A 21132-nucleotide genomic window follows, 5' to 3' on the forward strand; every position below is an offset into this window, starting at 1 on the left:
CTGAAGCACCATCAGGATGCCTTCAGGTGAGGAAAGGTGGTGGTGGCTTGGGCAATGCTGAGCCGGCCTAGGAGAGTGGCAACCACAATCACAATGTCCAAGCCGGGAGCCTGGGGCAGCGCGAAGCTCCCGAGGCAATGGCCTCGGGTAGGTCACCGTGGTCCCGGGGCCCGCAGAAGCCGCCCTGGGCCACCGCAGAGCCCTGAGGGGGGACTGACGGGCCTGGGCGGAGCCCGGAGATCCACACCACACGCCTCGCCATGTCCCGCCTCCACGTGTTGCCTGCACTGCGGAGTGGGCACACGTGTCCTTCCCACCCCGCCGCTCGACCGCGCCCGAGCCAGGCCTCAGGGCACGCGGAGCTCGTGGGTGAGCGCGGTGCCTGAGGGGACCGGGCGCGGGTTATATTTGGCGCCGGCAGCAGCGCGTGTGCCTGGGCGAGTTTTCCTTCCGCACGTGCCGGCAGCCGGGGCGCCGCCGCCCAAGCTGACTCCTCTGTCTCCCTCTCGGACCCCGGCAGGGCCCAGAGGTGATTCTGCCTGCACGATGTCCTCCTTCCTGGAGGCGAGCTCTTCGCAGGCGCCACTTCGCGAACAAAAAGAAAAAGAAAAAAAGAAAAGAAAAAGCAGAAGAAGCGGCCAGGGAAGGGGGCGGTAACGGCGTTGGGGGTCACCCTCGGCCACCGGAGGGCGCGCTATGACAGCGGCGGGGTTTCCAACGGAGACTGAAGCCTTGCAGTGTCCAGGGACAAAGCCCAGGCAAGCCCTGCCAGGGGACCTCGAGGCGTGGTGCTCGCGCAGACCCCTAGTCCGACCTCCGGTCTGGTCCCCAGGGACAGCAAGCAGCAAGCAGGGCCGGCTGCACCACCAGAGCAGCAGACACAAGGTAGGTAGGAGATCCGCGTCCCTCCTTAGGCTCGTGCTGCCCCCCCCCCCCCCGTCTCCCTCCCCCCCCCCCCCCCCCGCATCCCCCTGTCCTGGGAAAGCAGTGGCAGAAGGAGGCAATGCAAAGTGAGCCCATTGGGTAGGGGAAGGGAGGGTTCAGGGATGGATGGAGAGCTGAAGCAGGGATTGGAAAGCCTATGGCGTTGGGAAAGAATGGAGAGGTGATTTGGAGTGTGCATGAGAGCTGTGCTCTGACATCCCCAGAGCAACTTGGGGCTGTCACCTCTCTCCAGATTGACTTAGAATTAAATGACCTGTACCTGCCAGGGCAGGACAGGCTTTTCAGAGGCAGCTTATCCTGGTGGCACACTCCCTGTAATGTTTTGTAGAACTAGAGTTTCATAAAGGTTACTCATTGTCAGAGCCCGAATGTGCAGAACTAGAGTTTCATAAAGGTTGCTCATTGTCAGAGTCCGGATGTGCAGGGTCGGACGTGCCTGAGGGAGAGCCAGAGAAAGGACTTGCCAAACCAGCTATCAGCCCCAAGGACATTGACCATCCGTAGCCACCCTCTCCCCTTCCTTCACCCCGGTGAGTGAGATGATCCACCCTACCTGCCTGCCGAGCTGCTAGATAACACATACTCCTTGCTGATGCCATTTCGAGCCGAAAGTAACTGTGCACCTTTTGAATTGACCAATCATGTGTAACCGCTCAAATGCCCCTATATAAACCCCCGAGTTTGGAAGCTCGGGGTCGATTCCTCTGTCTCCTGTGTGAGATACGTGTCGACCCGGGATCCCGCTAAGACCCGGGATCTCGTTAACAAAAGGTACCTCTTCTTGTTACATCAAGAATGGCTACTCGTGATTTCTGGGGGCACCCCACCCCGCGATCGGAGCGAGAGACGCGACTCCCCGTTTAGGGGTACGGTCTTTCAGTTTCAATTGTATGTTAAAGAATGCGGATTGTGGGAAAATATTTTCTTAAAACCTCAGGCAATGAATGTATTATTTAATAGATTTCTTCTGATCTACTTTGTAATTGGTTGCCCCTTGCAAGAGATTGTATTTGGAGGATGTAAAATACCCTCCTTCAATTACTCGGAGAAAGGGAACATAAACAGAGATTTCCTCTTTTTTAGCCTCCAAAGCTCTGAGAGATTACAGTTCTGCATAATTTAATTCTTTCCTGCCTGCCAGGAGCAGGCCTCCAGATCAGCAAGTTCCTTTGGAATGGTTTTGCTTGTTTTTGTTTATTTTCCATGGTGCTGGTTAGAAAGCCACGAACTGTTTTGTGAATTTTAAATTTCGAGAGGTGACACCCAGAGTTGATGGTGGTTTCCTTCAAATATTGCAGTGTAGTTGTAGCATAAAAAAATACTTCTTGTGACAAGAAGTGGAAAAAGAAAGTTGATGAGCTAAGAAAAGTAGAGCCTTGAGCCAGATCAACCATTTGGCTTCCTCAAATATGGAGCAGGTATGGAATGTGGCTTTTTCAGAATCGAGGGGGGTTTTAGGATAGGGCAGTGAATGCTGTCTGGTGCTAACCCGTCCCTTTTGTGGCTGACAACCCTTAGGAGAAGGTCAGAATGTGCCAACAGCACAGAGTGGGCACTGGTGGTGTTTGAACTCAGAAGTGCTCAGGAACTGTGAAAGTTTCTCTGTTATCACCCTGGAGCCATCTAGTGAAATAGACCACTGTGATGCTGTGTAAGAGGCCATTGTGAGGGCTGGAGAGATGGCTCAGTGGGTAAGAGCACCAAGTGTTCTTCCAGAGGTCCTGAGTTCAAATGCCAGCAACCACATGGTGGCTCACAACCATCTGTAAGGAGTACTGATGCCCTCTTCTGGTGTGTCTGAAGACAGCTGCATGGTCTCACATATAAATCAATAAATCTTACAAAAGATTGTCATCTACTGCAGTTTCTATGTGGACAGGGCACAGTTAAAGGGCTTTAAGATCAAGTACATTGCCTGTCTTTAAAGATCAAGTGTATCAGCTAACTTTTAAACCAAGAAATGCAGTATCTTTTTTTGCTGCTTGTGTAGCTTTTAGTGATGTATCTTTTCTCCTAGTACGTCCTTTGTTTCCATAATAGTTGTTTTCAAGTATATATGATTATCGCTCCTATTTGCAGAGCTATTCAATATTTTCATTGGTTAAATATTTGTGGTGAATTTGCATTGTGATATCAGTAAAATGCTATGTGAAAATTTTAGAGAATATACCGGTTTTGGTAATTTTAATAACCTTTGCCGTCAAGTGGTGGCCTGTTTTCACATTGAAAAGACTGGAATTCATTACCATCCATAGCAGGATTGATAGGGAAGCAAAATGGACAGTGACAGTTCTGTTCTCTTTGACAGTTGTGGGAGCCAAGAAAGAAGTGTGACTTGCTTTCTGTGACTTACAAAATCAAGACTGAGTATCATTACTGTAGAAGCCCATGGAAAAAATGATGAAGTTTTCAGAAATCACCAGTTAAAGAAATGGTGGTTTTGCTTATATTGAATTCTGAGTTTCAAAGTTATGTTTCATTTTTCTTTATTCCTTACTGAGGCTTTTTATTAAGTTTTTATTCACCATTACACCCTTAGATGCACAGTGCTAGGATTGTAGTAGGTGCTCATTAAATCACTGACCATTGGGGAGGAGGAATGATAAGAAAGTATGTATTTTCTGTAAGTTCTGTTAGTTTTGGGAACAGGTGGTTTTAGGCTTACCAGTCAAAGTTTGGTATCTTGTCCAATATAAGACAACTTGACAGAACCCCCTTTCTGGCCATTATGTTCGACTTATTTTACTCTTAATCATTCTTGAAAATCATGGAAGTAGTGTGGAAAATTGATTGTACCTACAGTATAGCAAAAAAGTCCATTCTAGATAGGTAAGCAGTTATGTTTGTCCATGAGCCGATGTCTTAAAACATCTAGATTTTAGGATTTTAGTGTTGTGTTTTCTAAACATACATCGTACAGCAAACAGATAACATCGTAATAGAATAAAGGAATCTTTTGATTTAGCACCAAATTCCATAAAGCAATGACTACTGCACAGCTCTCTTGGCCATATGAATAGCAGAAATTATATTTCACTTTTTTAAAGAAATAACGAAAGTACTAAAGGTTGAAAAAAGCCCATTGGAAAAGGTCCCTGTGGTGTTTCTCTTTGTTTTCTTGTCCTCTTTCTAGAGGACAACTTTACGAAGTCAGGGCAGTCAGGTGGTCAGTGTGGTCAGGCAGTCATGAGCAGATGGTTAAGCGATGTGCTAGGGCCCCATAGGCCAGTGAGCCTCACTGAAGAGCAGAGGCTAGCCAGTGAGCCAGTCTGAAGAACAGAGGCTAGCCAGTGAGCCTGACTGAAGAGCAGAGGCTAGCCAGTGAGCCTGACTGAAGAGCAGAGGCTAGCCAGTGAGCCCAGCTGAAGAGCAGAGGCTAGCCAGTGAGCCTGACTGAAGAGCAGAGGCTAGCCTGTGAACTGGACTGAAGAGCACAGGCTAGCCAGTGGGCCTGACTGAAGAGCAGAGGCTAGCCAGTGAACCTGACTGAAGAGCAGAGGCTAGCCAGTGAGCCTGACTGAAGAGCAGAGGCTAGCCAGTGAGCCTGACTGAAGAGCAGAGGCTAGCCAGTGAGCCTGAATGAAGAGCAGAGGCTAGCCAGTGAGCCTGACTGAAGAGCAGAGGCTAGCCACTGAGCCTGACTGAAGAGCAGAGGCTAGCCAGTGAGCCTGACTGAAGAGCACAGGCTAGCCAGTGAGCCAGGCTGAAGGCTGAAGAGCAGTGCTTTTAACCTTTATTTCTAAGTTCTTCAGTTTTCCTAAAAGTTTCTACAAAGGTTTGCCTCCATAAATTTTGGCTTAAAAAGTTCTCCTTGCTCTCTTCTTCTTATCTCCTTTCCTCTTGCTCTTATGACACAATAATTTCCTTACTCTCAATGCCTTACTCTCAATGCTATGCCTTTACTTCTAAGTTCTTCTTGAGTTCTGTTCTCTTCAGCTCAGTTCTGTCTAAAAAGCTTCTCTCTCTTTGTCCTCAGCATTTGTATATCTTTCTGAACACAGCATCACATGGTGAAAAGTTCACCACAAGTTTGCACAGGAATTCAAATCATAAGTTGGATAATCAGTTTATGACAGGGAATGTTTACATGCATAACCATGAAGAGTAATCATCAGGATAAACTATCACCATCTGTCACTAGTTCTGCACGTTCATGGAGAGTTAAAAGCTGTAATTTTTATGAGAAAAGAATAAGTGAAATTACCTATAGGCAAATCCAGTCAATTATTTATGTTCAGTCCTTGTACCTATAGTAAATCATTAGTTCTCTTTATGAACTTTGGTTAATTGGTTTATACCCTCTTAAGATGGGCTCTAATTTGTAGATGCCTGCTTGGTTTGGCAGAAGCAATTCACTCGTGACACTTTAAGAATGGCAGAGTTCTCAATGCAATTTTGATTACCAGAGAAAACATAATAGCAGTCCCATTATAAAGGAGCTTAAAATTACTAATCTAATTTTAGGAATTCTTATAGAACCATCATTAGGAAATAAGAAATCATCTATATTGTCTACAGATCATCACTCCAAGACAATACATCTTCGTTGCTCTGTGGTGATCTGCTCAAAAGAGTGGGGTAAAGAGCATGACAAATACAGAGGCAGATGCTTGCAGCCAACCATTCAGCTGAGATCAGGGTCCCCAATGGAGAAGTAAGAGAAAGAATTGAGGGAGCTGAAGGGCTTTACAGCCCCATAAGAACAACAATAAGAAACAACCAGAGCTCCCAGGGCTGAAATCACCATCCAAAGAGTACACATGGACAGACAGACCCATGGCTACAGCTGCATATGTAGAAGAGGATGGCCTTCTTGGGCACAAATGGGAGGAGAAGCCCTTGGTCTTGTCAAGGCTTGATGCCCCAGTGTAGGGGAAACCAGAACAGGGAGGCAGGTAGGCCTGGGTGGTTGGGTGGGTGGTAACACCCTTATAGTAGAAGGGGGAGGAGGTATTATAAGGGGTTTTGTGGATGGGAAACCAGGAAAAGGGATAACATTTGAAATGTAACAAAAGCCCTCTCTGGGGATGGACAGTGCTAAGGTGCTCTGAGTCCCTACTTCCCTGCTGCCTCCCTTTGATCCAGACAGTGGTGCATGGTGTCAGCCTGGGACTCTCCATGGGCTGCTCCTGGCACTGGACTTGGCGTTCAGGGCCAAGAGTATGATGAGCAAGGAGTACATGGTTTGTCCGGATTCAGAGCTGGGCCAGTGGCCACCAGATGACAAGCACAGCATCCTGTACGATCATGAGGTCTTCCTGGGCAAGGAGGACTCCAAGACCTTTGATAGCTAAGCCTGGACGAGAGCAGGAGAGGCTGGGGAAAATTGTTGACCCAATTGACAGTGATGGACGTGGCCTTGTTACTACTGAAGACCTGAAAGTTTGGATCAAACAGGTACAAAAAAGATACATCTACCATAATGTGGCTAAACCCTGGAAGGATTATGATAGGGACATAGTTGTAAAATCTCCTGGGAAAAATACAAGCAGGCCACCTATGGCTACTACCTGGGACACCTTGTTGATTTCCAAGACGGCTGTGATGATCACAACTTTAAAAAGATGCCTCCACGAGATGAGAGGAGGTTTAAGGCCTTGACGGTGACCTGACAGCTACTCAGGACTGGTTCATTGCTTTTCTGCACTAAGAGGATTTAGAACATATGAAGGAGATTGTAGTTCTGGAAACCCTGGAGGATATCGACAAGAACGGGGATGGTTTTGTGGACCAGGATGAGTACATTGTGGACATCTTTTTCTCATTAGGACAATTGCCCTAAGACAGACTGGGTTTTGTCTGGGGAGCAGTTCAATGATTTCCCAGATCTGAACAAGGATGGGAAGCTGGACTAGGATGAGATTCACCACTGGATCCTTCCTCAGGACTATGACCATGCACAGGCTGAGGCCTGGCATCTGGTGTATGAGTCAGACAAAAACAAGCATGAGATGCTGTTCATGGAGTAGATAGACAACTGGACCATGTTTGTGGGAAGGTAAGCCACCAATTACAGGGAAGATCTTACCAAAAATCATGATGAATTTTGAAAGAAACTCATCCTCATGTGGCCAACGGTCATAGGCTTCCTGCGGATGTTCTGGGTTATTGCTGTATTTGTCAAGTATATAGCAGTTGTGTCCCTAAACAATGAGAAACCTTTCTAAAAAAATCATAAATTGCACCAAACAATAATAGTAGGAGATTTAAAAACCCTACTTTCATCAATGGACAGATCAGGGAAACAGAAATTAAACAGAGACATAGAAAGACTAACAGAAGTTATGAAACAAATGGATTTAACATATATTTATAGAACATTCCACCCTTAACCAAAGGATATACCTTCTTCTCAGCATCTCATGGTACCTTCTCCAAAATTGACCATATTATCGGTCACAAAAGAAGCCTCAACATGTACAGGAAGATAGAAATAATCCCATGCATCCTTTCAAAAAACCACGGACTAAGGCTGCTGATCAATAACAACAAATAGGACAGAAAGCCCACATATACGTGGAAGTTGAAGTCAATGACAACTTGGTCATTGGAGACATAAGAAAGAAATTAAAGATTTCTTAGAATTTAATGAAAATGAAGATACAACATACCCAAACTTATGGGACACAATAAAAGCAGCGCTAAGAGGAAAACTCATAGCTCTGAGTGCCTGCAAAAAGAAACAAGAGAGAGCATATCTCAGCAGCTTGACAGCACACCTCAAAGCTCTAGAAAACAATTAAATAAACCCTAGAGGAGTAGAAGGCAGGAAATAATCAAACTCAGGGCTGAAATCAAACAAGAAGAAACAAAACCGAGTATCAAATGAATCAGCAAACCCAGGAACTGGTTCTTTGAGAAAATCAACAAGATAAATAAACACTTAGCCATACTAACCAGAGGTCACAGAGAATATATCTAAATTAATAAAATCAGAAATAAAAGGGAGACATAACAACAAATTCTGAAGAAATTAAAAAGATCATCAGATCCTACTACAAAAACATATATTCAACAAAACTGGAAAATGTGGAGGAAATGGACAATTTTCTATACAGATACCAGGTACCACAGTGAAATCAGGAACAAATAAACCATCTAAACAACCCAATAACTCCTAAAGAAATAGAAACTGTTATTAAACATCTCCCATCCAAAAGGAGCCCAGAACCAGATGGATTTAGTGCAGAATTCTATCAGACCTTCATAGAAGACTTCATACCAATACTGCCCAAATTATTCCGCAAAATAGAAACAGACAGAGCACTACCAAATTCCTTCTATAAAGCCACAATTACTCTTATAGCTAAACAACACAAAGATACAACAAAGATAGAGTAATTCAGACCAATTTGATTTATGAATATTGATGAAAAATGCTCAATAAAATTCTTGCAAACTGAGTCCAAGAACACATCCAAACAATCATCCATCATGATCAAGTAGGCCTCATGGCAAGGATGCAGGGATGGTTTAATATACAGAAATCCATCAACAAAATTCACCATATAAACAAACTCAAAGGAAAAAAACCCACATGATCATTTCATTAGATGCTGAGAAATCATTTGACAAAATTCAGTAACCTTTCATTAATAAAGTCCTGGAAAGATCAGAAATTCAAGGCCCATATCTAAATATAGAAAAAGGCAAAATACATCCAACCAGTAGCTAATATCAAACTAAACTGAGAAAATTGAAGGAATACCACTAAAATCAGAGACTAGACAAGGCTGCCGACTCTTTCCTTACTTTTTCAATGTGGTACTTAAAGTCCTAGCCATAGCAATCAAACAATGAAAGTAGGTCAAAGGGATAAAAATTAGAAGGGATGAAGTCAAAATACTAAAATTTGAAGATGATATGATAGTCTACTTAAGCAACACCAAAATTCCACCAGAGAACTACTTAACCTGATCAACAATTTCAACAAACTGTCCGAGTATAAAATTAACTCAAACAATTCAGTAGTCTTCCTCTACTCAAAGGGTAAACAGGCTGAGAAAGAAATTTAGGAAATGACACCCTTCACAATAGTCCCAAATAATATAAAATAACTTGCTGTTACTTGAACCAAGTAAGTAAAAAACTGTATGACAAGAACTTCAAGTCTCTGAAGAAGTGGAAGAAGGTCTCAGAAGATGGAAAGATTTCCCATGCTCATAGATTGGCAGGATGAATATGGTAAAAAATGGCCATTTTGCCAAAAGCAATCTACAGATTCAATGCCATCACCATCAGTATTCCTACTCAATTCTTTATAAAGGTAGTGAGTGCAATTTGCCGTCATTTGGTATAACATGAAACCTAGGATAGCAAAAACTATACTCAACAATAAAAGACCTTCTGGGGGAATCACCATCTCTGACCTCAAGCAGTATTACAGAGCAATAGTTTGTATGGCATTGGCATACAGACAGGCAGCTCATTGGAACATAATTGAAGACACAGAAAAGAACCCACACACCTATGGTCATTTGATCTTTGACAAAGGAGTTAAAACATCCAATGGAACAAAGATAGGAATTGTAACAAATGTTGCTGGTTCAACTGGAGGTCAGCATGTAGAAGAATGCAAGTTGACCCATTCTTATTACCCTGTACAAAGCTTAAATCCAAGTGGATCAAGGGCCTCCACATCAAACCAGATACACTAAAATTAATAGAAAAAAAGTAGGGAAGAGTCTCAAAAACATGAGCACTAGGGAAAATTTCCTGAACAAATATCAATGGCTTATGCTTTAAGATCAAGAATCGACAAATGGGACCTCATAAAACAGAAAAGCTTCTGTAAGGCAAAGGACAGTGTCATTAGGACAAAAAGGCAACCCACAGATTGGGAAAGAGTCTTTACCAATCCTGCTTCTGATGGAGGGTAATATCCAAAGTATACACAAAACACAAGAATTTAGAATACAGTGGGCCAAACACCCCTGTTAATAAATGGGGTTCAGAGCTAAAGAAAACATTCTCAGCTGAGGAATATTGAACAGCTGAAAAGCACATAAAGAAATGCTCACCATCCTTAGTCATCACGGAAATGCCAATCAAAACAACCCTAAGAATCCACCTCACACCAGTCAGGATGGCTAAGATCAAAAACTCAGGTGACAACAGATGCTGGCAAGAATGTGGAGAAAGAGGAACACTTGTCCATTGTTGCTGGGATGGCAAACTGGTTCAAGCACTCTGGAAATCAGTCTGAAGGTTCCTCAGAAAATTGAATATTCCACTACTTGAGGACCCAGCTATAACTGTCCTGGGCATATACCCAAAAGATTCTCCAACATACAACAAACACACATGCTCCACTATGTTCATAGCAGCCTTATTCATAATAGCCAGAAGCTGGAATGAACCCAGATGCCCTTCAACAGAGGAATGGATTTGAAAAATGTGGTACATCTACACAATGGAGTACCACTCAGCTATCAAAAACAATGACTACGTTCAATTCATAGGCAAATGGAAAGAACTAGAAAATATCATCCACAGTGAGGTAATCCAATCACAGAAAAACACACTTGGTATGCTGTTGGGAGCAATGGCCTTGAAGCCCTTCATTATTGATGTTATTATTATGGTTAGCATTAAGTATGACTGGGTTCATGGAAAATCCCCAGCCAGCTGCAGAAGACTAATACAAATGTGGTGGTCAAGATGAATAATCATATGATAACGTGTGACGTTAAGATACCCAATGTCATGACCTGTAACCTTTCTGAAAAACCAACATCCTGTTGATTAATAGATATGACAAACCTGTGACCTTTCTGACAACCTGTCAACATCAGCCGATTCCCTGACCACATGAATATTGTGTCCTTGGCGTGGGTAAATGTTTCTTACTTCTCTCCTCTCTCTGTTACCCATTTTATGGTACAAATTCAGCCTTGGGGAAAAATAAAATTGTCGCCTTGATCAGACTCTTGTCTTGGAGTCCTTCGTCACGTCTCTTGTCCCCCATTCTCTTCCAGATTCTCAGCACCCCTCATTGACAGTATGCACTCATTGATAGGTGGATATTGACCAAAACCTCGAATTACCGAAGATGCAATCTACAGATCTCAGGAACTCAAGAAGAAGGATGACCAAACTGCAGATGCTCCCACTCCTTCTTAAAATGGGGAACAAAAATATCCATAGGAGGGGATATGGAGGCTAAATCTAAAGCAGAGACTGAAGGAACAGCCATTCAGAGCCTGTGCACATGTGGCCCATATATATACAACCACCAAAAATAGGTAAGATTGATGAAGCTAAAAAGTGCTTACTGAAAGGGACCGGATATACATCTCCCCTGAGAGACACATCCAGAGCATGTCAAATAAAGAGGTCAGTGCTAGCAATAAACTACTGAACTGAGAACAGGACGCCCTTTATGGGAATTAAAAGAAGGATTCAAAGAGCTGAAGGACTTGCAACCCCATAAGAACAGTCATGCCAACCAAATAAACCACTAGCTAAAGACTATACATGGACTGATCCAGGGGTCCAACTGCATATGTAGGAGAGAATAGCCTTGTTGGGGCACCTGTGGAAGGGGAAGCCCATGTTCTTAACAAGGTGGGACCCTCAGTGCAGGGGAATGTCCAGGAAGGGGTTTCTAAGTGGCGTGGATTGGGGGACCATAGATATGGGAGAGGGCACGGCAGGGGGGCTTATGGACCAAAAGCTGGGAAAGGGAATAAAGTTTGAATAAAAAATATATATCTATTAAAAAACTAAAATTTTAAAAAATGATAATAATACTTAGATAATCAAAAAAAGAAAATGTGAATAAGAAAGAAATTTTAGGATTTGGAAAAAGATGAATGCCAGGTATTTGAAAAACTGTATGACCATGGTAAACACTTTAATATACTTGAGAAAGTTTTTACATGTTAATGAACTGCATCTTTTTTTTAAATAGTGAATGGAAATCCAGTTCCTTCCTGGGTGTGAGTCTAGGGATCCAGATGTAGTGGAATTCATTATTTGTTGAGTCCTGAACCTTTGAGTCTGCTTCTAACTCAGCTTATGCCAAGGAAACTAGGCCAAGGTGATGTCTAAGCCATTGACCAAACCATCTGGACTAACAATCACAGGTGAAATTCCACCTTGTAAATGGGAGGAGAGGAATAAAAGATACCGTTAAGGATTTAAAAAAATGAAATGTACACAGAAAATCCAATTAAAAAGTTTAAAATAAAAATAACTTAGGACATACAAAATGCTGGGGTGCCACTCCACAATCATGATGTGTTTCTTCTGTGATAGCTTACAGGTTAATTTACTTCTCTATGACTGTTTTCTTATTTGAAAGTAAATAAGGACATCATCTGTGGAGTGATGGTGAGAACAAAAGCTTTGGCTAACTTGAATAATCGATCCCTCCCGAGCACGTGCTTAATATTCTAAGCACAGGGAAATTTCCTGAGGGGATTAAAGAACAAAATCCAAACATAAAACAGGAACAACGATGATTTAAAAACATTCTGCATGCTGGGTGTGAAGGCATGTTACAACATTAATCAGCTTTGTAGGTATTTCTAATAAGCACACAAAGAAACAAAAATCCTATCACAGTCCTTGCAGTTGCATCCAACAAAGAGAGAGCTGTGAGGTAGTGCGTGCTGCTTCTTTCCCCAGATACCCCTGGGCCTCAGGCCTGCACCCAGTGAGCTGGACCAAGGGCAGCCAGGTTGAAATTCCTGCTGCCATGGCAGGATTCTGCAGGAACATTTCCCTTTGACAACAAGGAACCTGTGTGGAGAAGACCTCTTGGTGAGTCGTCAAGGACTCTGCATTTCCTATTCTACAGGGAGAAGCCCTGCCAGGTCTTTGGCAAGGCCAGCCAGTTGTTTGGGGAAGTCTCTGGTCATGTGGCAGAGGGCGAGGAATGGCAGAAAGAATGGCAGCTCCACTGAGAGGAAAGGATAACCCATCTAGGCCTATGACCTCCTAATTAATTTATCTTTTCACCTGATGCCCTATTCACATTTTCTTACTATCATACAACTGTGATCTTGATGAGTAGCTGGGCTCTTGTTTTCTTAATTAGTTCTTTGTTGTCACAGACCTTTTTAACTTACTCCAGCCCATGAGACTTACTTATACCTTCTGTATGCAGTAGGACCCTTGGTGGGCCTGTCATCTCAAAAATAGAAGGTTCAGTAATCCACAAGATTGGACTCCAGTTTACCTCAGGCCAGAAAAGAAGTCAGCCACCATTAGTAAAAGAGCAAGGGAAAAATTACATAGGAAAAACAAGTGCCCTAATCAGAAGAAAAGATCCTCAACTTCTAAGGCACGCACATCTGCACACCTCTCTTCTGAGCTTTGCATAGTGATGTTGTATAACTCCAGATGGTAGGAAAAGGCAGAGATCTTCCCAGAAACGTCATACATGATTTTCACTCTTACATCTGTGAGGTTGGGTGGCATTATAGCACACATTCAGGTGGAATTATAAAACCTAGGATAAGAAGAAAGAATCCACATATCACAATGCCAAATGGACACCCTCCTGAACTTATGGACCCATTAAAATTGAGCTTCAACCTGACCTCAGGCCATTCCACTCCCTTCCCGTCCTCCTGATTCTTATGTTTGCTAGAAGTAAAAGATCATGGTGCAGCCCCCAATATTCTCATGCCTGGACTTGGCTATTCAGGAAGAATGATATTTTAAAAGTGATGGCTACGGAGTTACAATGTAGTAACACAAGGTCCACGTTGACATTTGCTCACTGATGTCCAATTTAATTGTCTTGTTATATTTGAGAAAGGGAAGATGTCCTACATAATATATAAAAGGGACAGAAACTTATTCTTTTATATATGCCCTGTAGTTGATCCCTATGTTCCCATGGAAAAGGAGTTTTTATTGCAAAAAAAATATGATTATAGACCATTGATTTTGTGAAATACATGGATATGTAAATGGAAACAATGTCGGCTTTCAAGGACTGCACAGTAAGCAAATATTTCCAGGTTTTATACACTCAGAGGTATAGAAGAAATATATTGGCCTCCAGAAAAAGGGAAAAGCTTAGGAATGGAAACGTGTGTCACATGCATTGTCTCGAGTAGTAGATTTACTTTTAAGAAAAGTCTCCCTCCTCCCTGGTCCCTAGAGATTTGGGTGCTACGAAAAATCTGTTCTCCAATTCAGGGTTGTAAGCAACCCTCCCCAGCAAAAGCATTGTTGACTTCTAATGAAGCAGAGAGAAATATCTAGCTTTGAAATAGAGGTTGCCAAATGGTATTCCCAGCGACACATGAGAGACTGGAGGAAAGGGTCCAAACACAAAATCATTAGTTTGGGGAGAGCTGGTTAGTAGGTAGGCCATAGAACTTTCCAGTGACATCACCAGTAAGCCGTTCACTGGACACTCTATTGTATCTAAGAGATCCCTAGAATCTTCTGTGATGTCACCAGTGTTGTGGTGACACCAACTGCCTTTGGGATCTTTCTTCAGATCACTTTGGGTTCACAAGCAGGCATGTTTCGCCAGCTGCTCAGGCTATTTCGGAAGGAAAGGGGAGATCAAGGAGAGACCACACCAGGTCAGAGGGAAGCTGACCCCCTCTCTAGTGAAACAGGAAGGAGGAAATCATTCTGGGGAAGGCTTGGTGAGTCGTGGGCAGAGTTGGGGAACATCCTCAAGGAGGTAGGTTTGAGATGTGCCTTCTAAGACTAGGCTTTACAAGCAGGAGCCTTGGGATTTCTCAAAGGCAAACCAAGAGTCAGGAGTTCCTGATCTTTAATTTGAGAGAAAGCCATAAAGTGGTAAGCCTTCAGTGTCTTTTCTTGAAGCTTTTTAACTGTGAGTGTCAATGAATGGCAGGAGGAGGCACTGTGAGATTAACAATGTGACCATCCATGGTTGGGAGTTGAAGCACTTCATCCTCTAGATTACTGTAGGTTACATAAGTCTCTGATGGCGAGAACAAGGAAGGATGCACCCCTAGTCATGAATTGAGTTCTCAGACACTTTGGACTGGAACACAGATGATTAGAGCTTGATGGGGCTAAGCATTATGAACTCCAGGATTAACTGCACCACATCTGATATGAGATAACATTATCCCAGATGTTTATGTCTCAGTCAGGTTATAACTTTCAGTGCCAGGGGTCCTGTAATAGTGAGTGTGGCACGTGTATGGCATTAGAGGTTGGGAAGAGGGTCATAGCTTAAAGTCCAGCTTCAAAATAGCTTTTCTGCTCTTTCAGGGATTCACCCAGTCTACCATTTCATCTTCCTCAACAGCCTTTTGGTATTCAGAATGGTCTTTTCCTCCCATGGGCCATCAAATATGCAAATTAACTTGGGTTTATCTATCTACAGGTTTTGGTAGGAAGGCATCATCCCAAAGTGTCATCAGTCAGCAAACGGAGTGTCTAAAGGAACTGGAGGAACTCAAATTTGAAATCCAGAAGTGTCAATTCGAGAGGGATGAACTTTACCAAATCCTGGACCTTTATATCTATGATGCTTGGGACCACAGGTAATCATTATGCCCAGTAACCTATTCACTGTCTTGTGCTCTCTCTCTTCTAACCTGAGATTTCCTCATAGCATGTGAGAGTTTCACCTCTCATCCTGGATTTTAAGGAGACTTGGCATGCATTAGCTTGTGAGGTAAGCTAGGTGCTGTGTGTTTAGGGTTAACCTGTTTTGTAGTTGAGCCTGAGGTGGTTGGAGATGCATTGGTTCTGTCAACAGCTGGATGGACCTGGTCACACTTACTGCAACTGTGTGTGTGAATGAAATGCCTGCAGTTCATCACTCTTTTCCTCTGAATTTGTTCATTATACACTCATTCTATGGCACCTCCATGGATGTAGTTGGCATTCTAAATGTGTTTGGATATGGGTTGGTATGTATATATGTGGATGTATTTGTTGGTGTTTTACTCAGGATCAGGACGTCTGGGACCTTTGATGGGGTCTGAGGATTTGTGTGATGGACAGTTTGCAGGTCATGATAGTGATGAGTACGTGGAGGCCCACATTGATCAACAGAGCACTTTGCTCCTTCTGTATACCTTGGTGGCACCCAGGACTCTCCTGACGGGAGGAGATGCTATAAATCCTCTTCCCTGTCAAACATAGTTATGCCCCCTGAGAATTCATGTAACAATAGAAACCAAGGATTGAGTATACCTGCTTTCAAAACAAGAGAAATGTCATCACAGCTTTCTCTTGGGCCCAAAGCTGTGGCACAGACTGGAGGAATCTTCTTCCTAAACTAGTCAATTCCATCATGCTCACCTGGCCAGCTCTTGAAGGTCAGGTCCCTCCAATTGGTACCGCAGCTCTGTTGTCCTGTGCCCAGGATAATAAGTTTAATCAGTACAACTACTTCAAAGGAGCAAGTATGTGCTATATACTGGGTTTAAGTAATGGAGAGAACAGTCTGATTTTACCTAATTTGTTTCACCTGCTTTGATCTTTAGTTTTTTATTTTTTTAACTATCCAGGGATTGTTTATTGTGACCTAGAAATGGTCACTGTGGTCTTGACAGTTGTTATTCCCAAACAGGCAGCTCTCAGGCTCTGCCCACTCCTATATAGTGAGTCTTTGCAGAATCATATCTCCTCAGGATTCCAAGGAGTCCTTATTTCAAAACAAGTGTTTGCTTATTTACATGGAAATATTTTCTGTGGATTGAGTCTCACTGTTGGGTTTTGGTCTGGTTTTTGACTTTGCCACTTTCTTCCCTTCCACCATTCCTTGAATTTGAAATTTTTTATTATATATTTTTATTTACATTTCACCTAATTCTGAAATCATGACTTCAAAACCTTATTTGTTCCTTTGGCCATGACCTAACCCAGGCTGCATGTCGAATTGCCAATACTTCAATCTGAACATGAGATGAGAATGATGGCTATGCAAATGATGACCAACTCAATAAGTGATGCCATGGAGAGGTACAAGGAGCTCATACAAGTGAACAGTTCCTACCGGTGAGTCGCTGACAGAGATGAGAACCCAGCACTAGGCAGGAAATGCTTCTGTTCTGTATGACTTTGAACAAAAGTCAGGGCTCTGGTTCTGTAGTGTCTGACTCTTAACAAGAAGCCTGCTTCGTGGCAAGGGTCTTGGATTTGTAGCTCTTGGACTCAGTTGTCGTACATGTGAAGGGTGTAGAAGACCCGCCATTCGTTATTTTCCGCATTAAGGTTCCTCTAGATAGAAAAGATTTGCACCATGATCAGAATATCAATCAACTCTGAATCTCTAGGACTCTGACAGGATGTCTATGATCCATGAGAAACACATGGAAAGATTGTATAGCTATTGGATCTTCTATCCTCCCTCAGGGGGCATATGACCTCTACTTGTAGATGACTTCAGCATACTATGGACATATGAGCTCCCTTATGGACCATTTCTTCTTACTTGATTTATATAAACCGTCTTAGTGTCAGGATTATCAGAATTACTTTGATTCATGTGGAATGTGGATTCTGGATTTGACCTCCTCTAATTGGTGCTAACTTGTATAGTGTGGCTCTATTCTGGGGATGTCTGGGGATGAGGACCCTTGAAGGGATGATTGGACTTGCAGGACTGACAGGCAAATAGAAACTGGCTGGGATTTACCAGTTTTTGTTTGTGGTTCAGCATCAGGCACTCCCAGCTCCTGCGTGAACAAACTCAATTGAAGAACAATATACAGATTTTGCTGAATGAGAAGAGAGAACTGCTGGTGGAGCAGACTGAACGGTCAGCATCCTCTGTGGAGGCAAAGAGGCTCTGTGAAGAGGCCGGAATGAACATCTGTGACCACAGTGCCAAGCAACAGCAGGTATGGTTAGGCCTCATGGTCAGGTTGTCCTCATGTCTTACCATAAACATAGACAAACTGTCTATTGGCTGATCCATGTACTGTCTTCTGTCTCATCCAAGTGTTCATGTATGTCATGGTTTACATGGGTTTCCGTGGAGATAGCCCTTTTTCAAGAAACTGCATGTTTGGAAAACAAATGCTTCTGCTCTTGGAGAATCTGCACTTTATGAAGGGAGATAGGTTGATCACACAGCACAGCACTACGTGCCATTATGTGTGGAGGGTGCTATGTGTGGCTTGTGTGTTTGCGAGTTAGTATTAGTGTGTCTGTGTGTCTGTGTGTGTATTTGTGTGTGCACACATGCATGCATGCTTCCATTGACAGTACACTCATCTGATGACCAGGATAAGGAAGGATTAGAGGAAAGAATGCAGGACATTCTGAAGCAGAAAGAACCGATCACCCAGGAAAGTGGCTTGGGAGGAACATTGTAGAAGCATTCTGATATCTTTGAGATCAGGTAGGAACACAGACTGGTAGAAGCCAATTGGATTTCCTGTCCCTATATAACTATCCTTTTTGGATGGCTGACCACTGACAAGGTTTTCCCCATCAGTCACCTAAAGAACTACCCAGAGTATTGTTCTGGTACAGTTTATGTGAATTTTGTCCTTGACACAATATGTATAATCCTCAGGATTTCTTTGTATTTTGTACTTCTTTCTTCCTGTTAACTATCTGATAAGATCTGAGGACATTTTCTCTTCTGTCCTCTCACAAATTGCATACAATAACCATAGTCTTACAGGGGTGCTGTTATGTATCTCCATCACAATAAACTTTACTGTTCCTTGTGTGTGCTATGAGGATTTGCATGGTGCACATTCTCAGTGATTACAGGATCTGTGCAGTGAGCATGAATTTGAAGTGAGATGGCTTCTCTGTGTATTTGCAGATTCTGTGGTTACAAATTGAACCTAGGCAGGTTCCTTCAGTGCTAACATAATCAGAACTTTCACCACAATTCTGGGCATATTCTCCAGAAGGAATCCACATGGTATTCTAGGTTGCTCATACCATTCTTGAACTCAGATTCAGACCCAGCTACAATGTTATTATTCAATATAATATACCTGGACCAGTGACAAAATATGCTCATTTTTCTCTAAATTCCAGCACAATGCATAGTCCACAGTTCAAATTCTAGCAGGTTCAAAAGGTGAGATATAAATCAAAGCCCAGGTACTCTATGACACTTGGGGATGTAGGGACTGACCTCAGATGACAGGTCATGCTGGATTGTCCAACTGAATAGAGCTGATGTAAGAGGGAGAGCTGAATTGACAACCACTCACTAAATCGTTTTCCCTTGCTCTGCTAGGTCTGAAATTCTCCAGCAGAAACTTGAACAAGACACAGACCAGGACAACATCGCCCTTGGAGAGAAGAGCTACAGGAGGAGAACTAAGTGTGCACAGCAAATACACCACTATTGCGTCTCATCTGTAATGTCCATAGCAATTGTGGGCTGCATTTTCCTCCTTTAGTTTAACTTCTTTGGATTGAATAGGCCGTCCTTTCACCTTTCTGCTCTCCAGTACGTGTGCACTTTTGGAGGGACCCAGAGAAGGGCTGATGCACATCAATCAAGAGCTGCTGGTCATCCAGAAAGACTGTGCACATGTAAATTTATACTTGTCCTGATGGGTCATCCAGAAGAGTTTCATGGAGATCAGTTCACAATATTGGAAAGACTTTGTGACAAAGTCTGTAATATCATTTATACTCAGTATTGGTAGGCTTTTTCCTTAATTCCCCCACTCCAACAAAACAGACCTACTTCCACTCCTCTTCAAAAGATTATTGCCATCACTAACTGCTTGTCTACTATGTCTCCAAGGCAAGCCACAGGCCATAAGTCTATTCTGCAAAAGGAGCAGCAAAAAATGCTTAGTGCAATTCCTCTATTTAAAGTTTGGTTAATTTTTAATTGTTTTGGTTATCTGGTTTTCCTTCTATTCATTTGAAGATTTGTTATTTATCTGTTGTTGTTTTGTTCATTTGCGTTTCTATTTTGATAAGGATATAGACTGTATATATTGACTACCTGCATCTGGTTACTATCCAGTAAATTGGATGTATTCTGGTGAATAAAGGGGTAATCTCAAACTCTTCGCTCTTAAGAACCTTCTTTATTGATCATTAGTGTCTATATCTGAAGTCCCACAGCTGTCAGGGAGGGAGGGATCTGTGCATTCTCATGGGGACTGGGCATCAGTCTTACTTCCCAGTAAGAAAGAGATTCAAAGGCAGTTACGCAGTCACTGTTCACTGTGTTTCCAACTCTATGAATTTCAAGTTCATCATGCATAGATTACCCAATGTGTATGCTTGCTGTCAAATATATACTTACATCTAAATTATACTCTGTGGATGAGAGTGTTGAACAAATTAATGGGATATACATTAATTTTTCTGTAATATCTCCCAAGAAATATAAACATGGTATAATTGAGTTGAAAGCAATCGGGAAGCCTGCACCCAAATTCTGTCGCAGAGAGTGCTGAACACCCAGGAATGCAGATAATCCTGAGACCACAGGACAGAAAGCCACTTCTGCCCAGCTCTGCCCACATCTCTGGCCCTATATTAATCTGCATGATGCCTCTGGAAACAGGAATAGAGGAGCAGTCAGCTGCAGGAACCTGCTTGGTCCAGCCTGGGCCCAGTACTGACCCGGGCCCTGAGCATATTTGAAGAAAACCAGAAGCATACAATTCTCTGTTTCCTGATTGTGGCTTTTTTTTTTTTTTTGAAGCTCGAAACACCATTTTGTTGTTGTTGAATTTTAATTGGATAGTTTTTCATTTTGAATTCAAATGTTATTCCTTCCTTGTTTTCCAGAAATAAGTCTGAATACCATCGCCCTCCCCCTCTTCTATAAGGTATTCCCTTCACCAGCCATCCACTTTCCCAGCCTAGGCAGGACCAAGGGCTGCTCATTCCATTTGTGCCCAAGAAGACCATCCTCTGATACACATGCAGATGAGGCCATGGCACAGTCCCTGTATAGTGATTGGGTAGTGGTTTAGTCTCTGGGATCTCTGCTTGGCAGGCATGGTTGTTCTTATGGGGTTGCAAGTCCCTTCAGCTCTTTCAATCTTTCTGTAATTCCTCCAACTGATATCCAGTTCTCAGTTCAATGGTTTGCTGCTAGCATTTGCCACTGTATTTGACATGATCTGGCTGTGCCTCTCAGGAGACATCTATATCCAGCTCCTGTCAACCTGCACCTCTCAGCTTCATCCACCTTATCTAGTTTGAAGACTGTATGTGTATAGGCCACTCGTGGAGTAGACTCTGAATGGCCATTCCTTTCAGGCTCTGTTCTGAACTTTGCCT

General features: G+C 42.9%; 1 protein-coding gene and 1 pseudogene across 2 annotated transcripts; both read left to right on the forward strand.

The window, feature by feature from the left end:
- The first annotated feature begins 696 nt into the window (after nt 1–696).
- On the forward strand, nt 697–6995 carry LOC148003555 (reticulocalbin-1 pseudogene; annotated as a pseudogene).
- On the forward strand, nt 720–19896 carry LOC148003556 (disks large homolog 5-like). Of its 2 annotated transcripts, XM_087568828.1 has the most exons (5): nt 720–885; nt 15278–15437; nt 16771–16902; nt 17564–17747; nt 19112–19896. In XM_087568828.1, the coding sequence occupies exons 3-5, from the start codon at nt 16811–16813 to the stop codon at nt 19115–19117; spliced, it is 282 nt and encodes a 93-aa protein (XP_087424954.1). In that variant the 5' UTR covers nt 720–885; nt 15278–15437; nt 16771–16810; the 3' UTR covers nt 19118–19896. The 2 variants fall into 2 exon arrangements, with proteins under 2 accessions (XP_087424954.1, XP_087424953.1); XM_087568827.1 differs by lacking the exon at nt 720–885 and having other exon boundaries at nt 15151–15437.
- Nucleotides 19897–21132: the final 1236 nt, after the last annotated feature.

Source organism: Rattus norvegicus, chromosome 9 (assembly GCF_021556685.1).
Source record: "Rattus norvegicus strain SHRSP/BbbUtx chromosome 9, alternate assembly SHRSP_T2T, whole genome shotgun sequence".
NCBI classification, from domain to species: Eukaryota; Metazoa; Chordata; class Mammalia; order Rodentia; family Muridae; genus Rattus; species Rattus norvegicus.

Bases quoted from the DNA above. Each gene is read 5' to 3' on its own strand.
- LOC148003556 (XM_087568827.1), top strand. From the start codon at position 15,232: ATGGGCCATCAAATATGCAAATTAACTTGGGTTTATCTATCTACAGGT. The intron at 15,438-16,770 runs GTAATCATTATG...GACCTAACCCAG, and splicing joins TATGATGCTTGGGACCACAG to GCTGCATGTCGAATTGCCAA. The intron at 16,903-17,563 runs GTGAGTCGCTGA...TTTGTGGTTCAG, and splicing joins CAAGTGAACAGTTCCTACCG to CATCAGGCACTCCCAGCTCC.